At 38.7% G+C, this 9,977-nt stretch overlaps 1 protein-coding gene across 5 annotated transcripts in view; it reads left to right on the top strand.

The window, feature by feature from the left end:
• LOC102249021 (protein furry homolog) overlaps positions 1-9,977 on the top strand; it is a 133,459-nt gene that overhangs the window by 19,696 nt on the left and 103,786 nt on the right. For all 5 annotated transcript variants that reach the window (XM_005865632.2, XM_005865634.2, XM_014539182.1 and 2 more), the window contains exon 11: positions 3,535-3,675. In XM_005865632.2, coding sequence (XP_005865694.1) covers positions 3,535-3,675 — 141 coding nt within the window. The remainder of the gene's footprint in view (positions 1-3,534; positions 3,676-9,977) is intronic.

Here is a 9,977-nt window from a genome sequence, read left to right on the forward strand (position 1 = left end):
CCTGCCAGCCAGATCACCCCTAACTGCCCCCCCCGCTGGCCCAATTGCCCTTAACTGCCCTCCCCTGCTGGCCCTATCGCCCATAACTGCCCTCCCCTGCCGTCCTGATCGCCCCCTAACTGCTCCCCCCTGCCAGCCTGATTGCCCCTAACTTCTTCCCCCTGCTGGCCTGATCACCCCTAACTGCCTCTGCCTCGGCCCCTGCCACCATGGCTTTGTCCAGGAGGACGTCTGGAAGATGTCCGGTCTAATTAGCATATTACCCTTTTATTAGTATAGATTTGGGATGGTGAACAAATTTTGGAAATAAATTGTGGGGATGGCTGCACAACAAAGTAAATGCACTTAATGCCACTAAATTGTGCACTTAAAAATAGTTAAAATGGTAAATGTTATATATTTTTTTTACCACAATAAAAAATAAGTAGCCCTGACCAGTGTAGCTCAGTTGGTTAAAGTGTCGTCCCATGCACCAAAGGATCATTGATTTGATTCCCTATCAGGGCACGTGCCTACATATCACGTTTGGTCCCAAGTCAGGATATGTACAGGAAGCAATTAATTAATGTTTCTCTCTCACATCAATGTTTCTCTTTCTCTCCCTCCCTCCTAAAATCAATAAAAGCATATCCACGGGTGAGGATTTTAAAAAGTAAAAATGGATTGCCTAATTTTTTTTCAGCCCTTATCACAAATTGTCACCAACATTTTTATTATGAATTTAGCACCCCACCATTTATAATATATAATAGTTCCTATTTCTATTACTCACATGTTCTTACAGCTGTTGGTCATGCACATACATATAACTTTATGTAGTTGTGGTTAGTATTTCCATTGAACCTGCTCTGGTCACTGAACATTGACTCTGTGTGTGTATGTCTATGTGCTGACATAGCTCACCTGGTGTCACTTTGAAACACTGTGGAATTCTATCAGGATAATGTAACACAATTTGCTTAACCATCTCCCTTTTGTTGTTTGTGTTCATAATTTTTTTCTATTACAAGTGGTCCTTTTATGTAGACTTTTTATCAGATATTATTTGGATAATTTCTTCTGGTGGCATTTCCCAAAGTAACTATCCAGGTAAAGAGTATGGATATGTGGATATGTTATTAGTTCTACACATTTTGGAAATTGGTCTTCCCAGAGATTTTCCCAATTTACAGAATTACAGTGTATAAATATTCTTGTTTCCCCTTATTCCAACTAAACTTTACCATTCTATTTATTGTGTATTATTTCTGGTACTTTAAAATTATTCTCTTAATGTATTTCCTTTATACTGTATATATTCATTTTTCCACACACTAGGTTTGCATAGTAATGTATTTCCTCAAGTGTTAACTGCTCAGTTATTTCTTTTGGCCACTGTTCATATGGAATTTTAGCATTTATTTGAATCAGTTCTATTAATTCTTCACTTTGAACCTTTTATCAGGATGTCTGTCATGTATATTTTCTCATTATTGTGCTTTTCTTTTTGAAAATATTGATTATTTTTCTGATTATAAAAGCAGAATATGTTTAACCCTACCAGACCTGAGGCCCTGAACCTAACTGTCCCCTATACCTGGGCTCCTGAGCATTAAAGAGAAAAAACCAACATGATATAGAAAAATGTTAGTTACATGCACACAAATGGTTAGAATAAGATGGAACTTGGAGACATTGTAGAAAATAGGTCTAGGCAAAGTACCAAAAATTAGGTACAGCGGTATAGTGGTGGATTCGGAAATTACCGAAAAATCGGTACAGCGGTCTGGTAGGGTTAAAGCAGAACATTTGGAAGATACAGATACGTTAAAAAGATAAAAAGATAAGAAAAATAATCCAATAACTATATTATTTAGAGAGCAATGCTAGTAACATTTTGTTGGATTTCTTTCCAAAGTTATTTCTATATAACACACACATTCACATCAAAACTGGCATCTTGCCCTAGCCAGTTTGGCTCAGTGGATAGAGCGTCAGCCTGCGGACTGAAGGTTCCTGGGTTTGATTCTGGTCAAGGACACATGCCCTGGTTGCAGGCTCGATCACCAGTAGGGGGGCATACAGGAAACAGCCAATCAGTGATTCTCTCTCATCATTGATGTTTCTCTCTCTCCCTCTCCCTTCCTCTCTGATATCAATAAAAATATATATTTTTTTTAAAAAAAAACTGGCATCTTATTACAGAGAAGTTAGTTATCTAAACTTCTTTTTTTTTATTGAGTTTATGGATTGACATTGGTTAATAAAATTATATTGGTTTCAGGTATACAACTCTATATTACATACTTTCTCTTTCACTTAATGTCATCTGATGTCCTGCACTATCTTTTAAAATGTCATCCTTTTGACTACATGAGATGTTATCATACAATTCACCATAATTTGTTTATCTGTTTCCCTAGTGGTCAACATTTAAATTGCTTACAGAGCTTTCTTGTGTGTTTTTGTTGTTGTTGTTGTTATTTTTGGGGAGTAAGTTCCCACCATTATAAATAATGCCATGGTGAAACCTCACACTTAAGTCTCAGTATTTATCTCTAGATTTGGAAATGTTCCTAAAAGTGTAATTACTATTTCAAAAGATTTGAATCATTTTATTACATATGTATTATTAATTTCAGAGAGGAAAGGAGAGGGAAAGAGAGCTAGAAACATCAATGAACAGAGAGTATCATGGATCTGCTGCCTCCTACACGCTACCTACTGGGGATTGAGCCAGCAACCTAGGCATGTGCCCTTGACCAGAATCAAACCCGGAACCCTTCGGTCCACAGGCCAGCACTCTATCCACTGAGCCAAACCGGCACTAGGGCTATTTTAGTACTCTTGATCTAAATTGCCAAACTATCAAATTTATATATCCACTAATCTGAAAGAATGCCTACCGTATATCCTCACTAATACTAATTATCAATTTCTAATCTTTGCCAATTCAATAACTGATAACTTATTTGTAATTTTCAATAATTAATGATGTTTGATGCTTTCCTTTTGAGGTTTATTTTGTTGCATTCTGTTGTGTAACTATTATATTTATACTAGAGGCCTGGTTCATGGATTTGTGCACCGGTAAGGTCCCTCGACCTGGCCTGTGCCCTCTCGCAATCCGGGACCCCTCGGGGGATGTCGGAGAGCTGGTTTCAGCCCAATCCCCGCAAGCCAGGCCGAGGAACCTCTCTGGGTCCGGGGTGCGGGTAAGCAGATTTGGGGCCAACAGTGCCCCAGCAGCAACCTAACCCATGGCCAATTCCATGAGGAATTGGGCTCCCTCCTCTACTGGTCTGAGAGTCTGCCCCCAGTGGTCATTACACATCATAGCTACCAGGTGAACAGTCAAATGGTCGGACAGCCGCTTAGGCTTATATAGATATTCAGATCTGCCTACATGACCTTTGATAATATCTTCATTTCTTCAGTAGTTAAGATTTCTTCCCCTTGTGAAAATGTGCAATCATAAAAGTATTGGGAAAGGTTGGTGCTTCTGTGTGAAAATCTGGCATCAAACTGACTGAGGCTGTGCCTTGCCTCCCACAGTTGCTGGAGAAAGGCCTCCCGAGCATGCAGCAGCCCCTTCTCCAGGTCATCTACAGCCTGCTCAGCTACATGGACCTTTCGGTTGTTCCTGTAAAGCAGTTTAACGTGGAAGTTCTGAAGACCATCGAGAAATATGTGCAAGTGAGTATTTAAATAACTGCACTATTAACCAGGGAGTCATTACAGAAGGACTGAGGACTTGCATGTAGCTTGCACTTGGCCACCCATTTGACTATTCATTTATATTCTAATACACTGAGACAGTCAAGAGTGATAGCTGATCACACCGTAAGTGGCACACTGAGAAGACAGACAGGACCAGGCCCTGATAAGTTTCTTCAAAGGACACACTTATGCCTCTTGGGGCTAACGGGTTGGATATTAAAAGCACACACCTGGCTGGGAGGGCAGAGTCAAGGAGAAAGGGAGAAAGAACTTGCATGTCCCTGGTTCTAGACCAAGTGTTTCAACATGCAAAGGGTGAATTCAGTGGTTCAAATTACTACTTTAAAGTTGAGGGAACTAAGGTTAAGTAACTTGTATAAATGTACTTGAAAATACTACAACAAATAAACCGAAGAAAATGTTGGGATAAATAAATCAAGATGATTAAATGTACACGGGGGTTAATTTTACTAGTCTCTCTGTTTTGTGTACATTAGAATATTTCTATAATCTAAAAAATTGTTTAAGACCACCTTGTTCCACCATACACATGAATAAACTCAAAATGGATTAATGACTTAAATGTAAGACTCAAAACCATAAAACTCCTAGGAGAAAACATAGGCAGTAAAATCTCAGATTTTTCTCATAGCAATATTTTTACTGACATATTGCCTCAGGCAAGGGAAACCAAAATAAAAAAATGGGACTACATTAAACTAAAAAGGGTTTACAAATCAAAGGAAACCATCAACAAAATGAAAAGACAGCCTACTGAATAGGAGTATATATTCTCCAATGATACATCTGATAAAGGGTTAAAATCCAAAATTTATAAGGAACTCAGACAATTTAACACCAGAAAAACAAACAACCCAATTAAAAAGTGGGCAGCAGACCTGAATAGACACTTCTCCAAAGAGGACATACAGTTGACCAATAGGCATATGAAACAATGCTCAGTGTCACTAATCATCAGAAAAATGCAAATTAAAACCACAAAGAGATACTACCTCACACCTATCAGAATGGCTATCATTAATAAATCAGTAACTGAGTGTTGCTGTGAATGTGGAGAAAGGGAACCCCAGTGCACTGCTGGAGGGAATGTCGATTAGTACAACCACTGTGGAAAGCAGACTGAAGTTTCCTCAAAAAATTAAAAATGGAATTGCTTATGACCCTGAGATTCCACTCTGGGAATATATTCAAACAAAACCAAAACACTAATTCAAAAGAATATATGTACCCCTATGTTCATTGGAGCGTTATTTATAATAGCCAAGATTTGGAAGCAGCCCAAGTGCCCATCAGTGAATAAAAAAGCTGTACTACAGGAGATCCAAGATGGCTACCGATGGGATGGCAAGCTGCAAGATAGTGTGTGAGTGAGAGAACAAAAACAGAGTGCGTGGACGTGTGAGGAGTGTCTGTATTTGTGAGTGAGGGACAGATATATTCCACAGGACTGTTGGGACTGGCAGACTGGGCTCCTCTGGCTGGGCAGCCTATACTGCTGCTGAAATCTCTCCCGGAGTAGCTGGCTCTGCTGCAGAGACCACGCCATCCTGAAGGGGAGACTGGCTGTGATCAGAAGCCCAGCCTTACCTTCAACCGGGGAAACCTCAAATACCTCCCGGAACCCTACAACCACAATGCACAAGGACCAGCTGCCTCAGCTGCAAACCCACGAACACTAGGACTCCAGCCTCCCTGACCGCAGGCACATAAAAAGTCTGTCCAGGGGGAGACAAAGCAGTGCTGAAAATGTGGATGGGCCTTGTGCCTTCTCACAGAGCAGATAGAAGGAACAGCTGAATCGAACAACACCCACCCGGAATTGGTGAATTAAACACAGCTGGTGAGGAAATCGGTGGATGGAAAGGTCAGATATTGCCTAGAGAAAGCTCTGCCTCCTCAGATTCATCTGGGTGTTTGTTGTTTGCATTTTTTTGAATTAGTTGTTGTTTATTGTTTGCATTCATCTCTGTGTGTTTGTAGTTGTTTGCATTTTTTGGGTTAGTTGTTGTTTTATTGGAGTTTTCTCCCCATATACATATATATTTTTCCCCTTCTTTTTTCTTCTCTTGCTTTTCTCTCTTACATTTTTTCCTTTTCTCAATATCATTTTTGCACTCTTTTCTATCCCCTAATTCTCTTTTCTCTCGTGGTCACCTTTATTTGTGGTTATTAGTATTGTGAATACATTTGTGTTTGGTGTGTCTTGTTGTGTTGTATTTTGGGCCTTTAAGTCAACACAGGAGAGAGAGAGAGATACATAACCAGACACCCTGAGGGGAGCAATCATGGGGAAACAAAGAAACAGCCACATATGAAAGAAAAGGAGGTATCACTGTAAAAGGAAGTAAATGAAATGGAGACAAGCAATATGTCAGAGAAAGAATTCAGAGCAATGGTCATAAGGATGCTGAAAAGGTTGGAAGACAAATTCAACAATATGTGTAAGAACCAAGAGGAAATAAAGAAGAAATACAAAGAAATGAAAAATGACCTCACTGCTGAACCGGTTTGGCTCAGTGGATAGAGCGTTGGCCTGCAGACTCAAGGATCCCAGGTTCGATTCCGGTCAAGGGCAAGTACCTTGGTTGCGGGCACATCCCCACTGGGGGGCGTGCAGGAGGCAGCTGGTCGATCTCTCTCATCGATGTTTCTAACTCTCTATCCCTCTCCCTTCTCTGTAAAAAATCTATAAAATATATTTTAAAAAAGAAAGAAAAATGACATCACAGCAATAAAGAACTCAATAGAAAACATCAACAGTAGACTAGAAGAAGCAGAGGACCGCATCGGTGAGCTAGAAGACAAGGTAGGAAAAAATACCCTAGAAGAGCAGCATCTAGGAAAAAAAAACTTAAAAAAACAGGAGGAGAGCCTAAGGGGAACTTTGGTACAACACAACACAAAACAACATCACATAATAGGGGTATCAGAAGGAGAGGAAACTGAGCAAGGAATAGAAAACCTGTTTGAAGAAATATTGACAGAAAACATCCCTGATATCGAAAAGAAAAACTCACACAAGTCCAAGAAGCTCACAGAGTCCCAAACAAAATGAACCCCAAAAGACCAACACCAAAACACATTATAATTAAATTGGCAAACACCAACGACAAAGTAAGAATCTTAAAGGCTGCCAGAGAGAGACAGAAAGTTACCTACAAAGGCTCTCCCATCAGACTATTGACTGATTTCTCAACAGAAACACATCAGGTCAGAAGGGAATGGAATAAAAATATATAAAATCATCCAAAGCAAGGATCTGAATCCAAGAATACTGTGCCCAGCAAGGTTATCAATCAAAATTGAGGGTGAAATCAGGATCTTCACAGACAAAAAAGGACTGAGTTTATTACCACCAAACCAGCAATGCAAGAAATGCTAAAGGGTCTGCTGTAAAAAGAAAAAATAGGAAACAAAGAAGGAACACAGTGGTAAAGAATAAAAATGGCGACAAACAAGTACCTATCAATAATAACTTTAAATGTAAATGGATTAAATGCCCCAATCAAAAAACATAGGGTTGCTGCGGGGATAGGAAAACATGACCCATATATCTGCTGTATACAGGAGACCCATCTCAGAACAAAGGACTCACACAGACTGATGGTGAAGGGATAGAAAAAGGGTTTTCAGGTGAATGGAAATGAAAAAAAAGCTGGGGTATCAATACTTATACCTCATAAATTAGACCTCAAAGTGAAGGACATAACAAGAGATAAAGAAGGCCACTTCATAATACTAAAGGGAGCAATTCAACAAGAAGATATAACTCTGGTAAACAAATATGCATCCAATACAGGAGCACCCAAATACATAAATAAACTTCTAGAGGCCCTGGCTGGTTTAGCTCAGTGGATAGAGTATCAGCCTGCAGACTGAAAGGTCCCAGATTTGATTCCAGTCAAGGGCATGGGCCCAGGTTGTAGGCTCGATCCCCAGTAGGGGGCCTCCAGGAGGCAGCTGATCAATGATTCTCTTTCATCATTGATGTTTATATCTCTCTCTCTCCCTCTCCTTTCCTCTCTGAAATCAATAAAAAATATTTTTTTTAAAAAAAACATCTGAAGGATATCAAGGGAGAGATTGACAGCAATACAGTCATAGTAGGGGACTTCAATACCCCACTAACACCACTGGACAAATTCTTTAAACAAAAAATCAGCAAAGAAATATCAATCCTAAATGACTCACTAGATCAGATGGAATTAATTGACATCTTGAGAACATTTCTCCACAAAGCCACAGAATATACATTCTTCTCAAGTGCACATGGGTCATTATCAAAGATAGACCACATATCGGGACACAGGCAAAGTCTCTTCAAATTCAAGAAGACAGAAAACATATCAAGCATCTTCTCCTATCACAGTGGCATAAAATTAGAAATCAACTACAATTAAAAAAAAAATCAAACACCTGGAGTCTAAACAGTATGCTATTAAACAATGATTGGGTCACCAAAGAGATCAAAGAAGAAATAAAAAGCATCATGGCAACAGATGACAATGAAAACACAACAATCCAAAATCTATGGGACACAGTGAAAGCAGTCTTGAGAGGGAAGTTCATAGCTCTACAGCCCTACCTAAAAAAAAAAAAACAAGAAAAAAATGGTAATAAATTACCTAACCCTACAATTCAAAGAGTTAAAAAGAGAGCAACAAGAAGAGCCCAGCATAAGTGAAGGAAGGAACTAATAAAGATCAGAATGGAGATACACAACATACAGACCAAAAAAACAATACAAAAGATCATCAAAACCAAGAGCTGGTTCTCTGAAAGGATAAACAAGATTGATGAACCTCTGCTTCTTGGTGTATAAAGGTGTATAACACCTTTATACACCAAGAAGCAGAGAGAGAGGACCCAAATAAACAAAATCAGAAATGAGAGAGGTGAAATAACAACTGATCCCACAGAAATACAAATGATTATGAAAAAATACTATGAACAACTGTATTCCAAGAAAATGGACAACCTAGATGAATTAGACATATTCTTAGGAAAATACAAGCTCCCAAAACTCAATCAAGAAAAATCAAAAAACCTGAATAGGCCGATAACTACTGAAGAAATTGAAACTGCGATAAAAAAATCTTCCAGTAAACAAAAGCCCTGGTCTGGATGGCTTTTCAGGGGAGTTCTACTAAGCATTTAAAGAAGAACTGAAACCTATCCTCCTCAGACTAGTCCAAAAAATTCAAGACGAAGGCTTACTTCCAAGCGCTTTTTATGAAGCCAGCATTACCCTAATCCCAAAACCAGATAACGACACCACAAAAAAAGAGAACTAAAGGCCAATATCCTTGATGAACATAGATGCTAAAATCCTCAACAAAATCCTAGCAAATCGGATTCAGCAATGCAACAGAAAGATCATACACCATGACCAAGTGGGATTTATTCCAGGGATGCCAAGGATGATATAATATCCGCATCAATAAATGTGATATATCACGTAAACAAACTGAGAGACAAAAATCACATAATCATATCAATTGATGCAGAAAAAGCATTTGACAAAATCCAACACCCTTTCTTGATAAAATCTCTCAGCAAAGTTGGAATAGAGGGATCATACCTCAACATAATAAAAGCTCTATATGACAAACCTACAGCCAACATCATACTCAATGGGCAAAAACTAAACTCATTTCCCCTAAGAACAGGATCAAGACAGGGATACCCACTTTCACCACTGTGTTCGATATAGTACTGGAAGTGCTAGCGATAGTGATTATACAGGAAGAAGAAATAAAAGGCATCCAATTGGGAAAGAGGAAGTAAAACTGTCCTTATTCGCAGATGACATGATACTATACATAGAAAACCACGAAGACTCCATTAAAACAGTACTAGACCTAATAAATGAATTGGGCAATGTAGCAGAATACAAAGTTAAGACGCAGAAATCTATGGCCTTTATATACACCAATAATGAACTCACAGAAAGAGAAATTACAAAAACAATCCCATTCACCATTGCACCAAAAAAATTTAGATACCTAGGAATAAAATTAACTAAGACATAAAAGACCTGTACTTGGAAAACTACAAGACATTGAAAAAAGAGATAGAGGAAGACATGAACAAATGGAAGAATATACCGTGTTCATGGATTGGTAGGATCAACATCATTAAAATGTCCATACTACCTAAAGCAATCTATAGATTCAATGCAATACCTATTAAAACACCAACGGCATATTTCAAAGATCTAGAACAAACTCTCCAAAAATTCATCTGGAATAAAAAAA

This window comes from Myotis brandtii, unplaced genomic scaffold (assembly GCF_000412655.1).
Source record: "Myotis brandtii unplaced genomic scaffold, ASM41265v1 scaffold2081, whole genome shotgun sequence".
Lineage (NCBI taxonomy): Eukaryota > Metazoa > Chordata > Mammalia > Chiroptera > Vespertilionidae > Myotis > Myotis brandtii.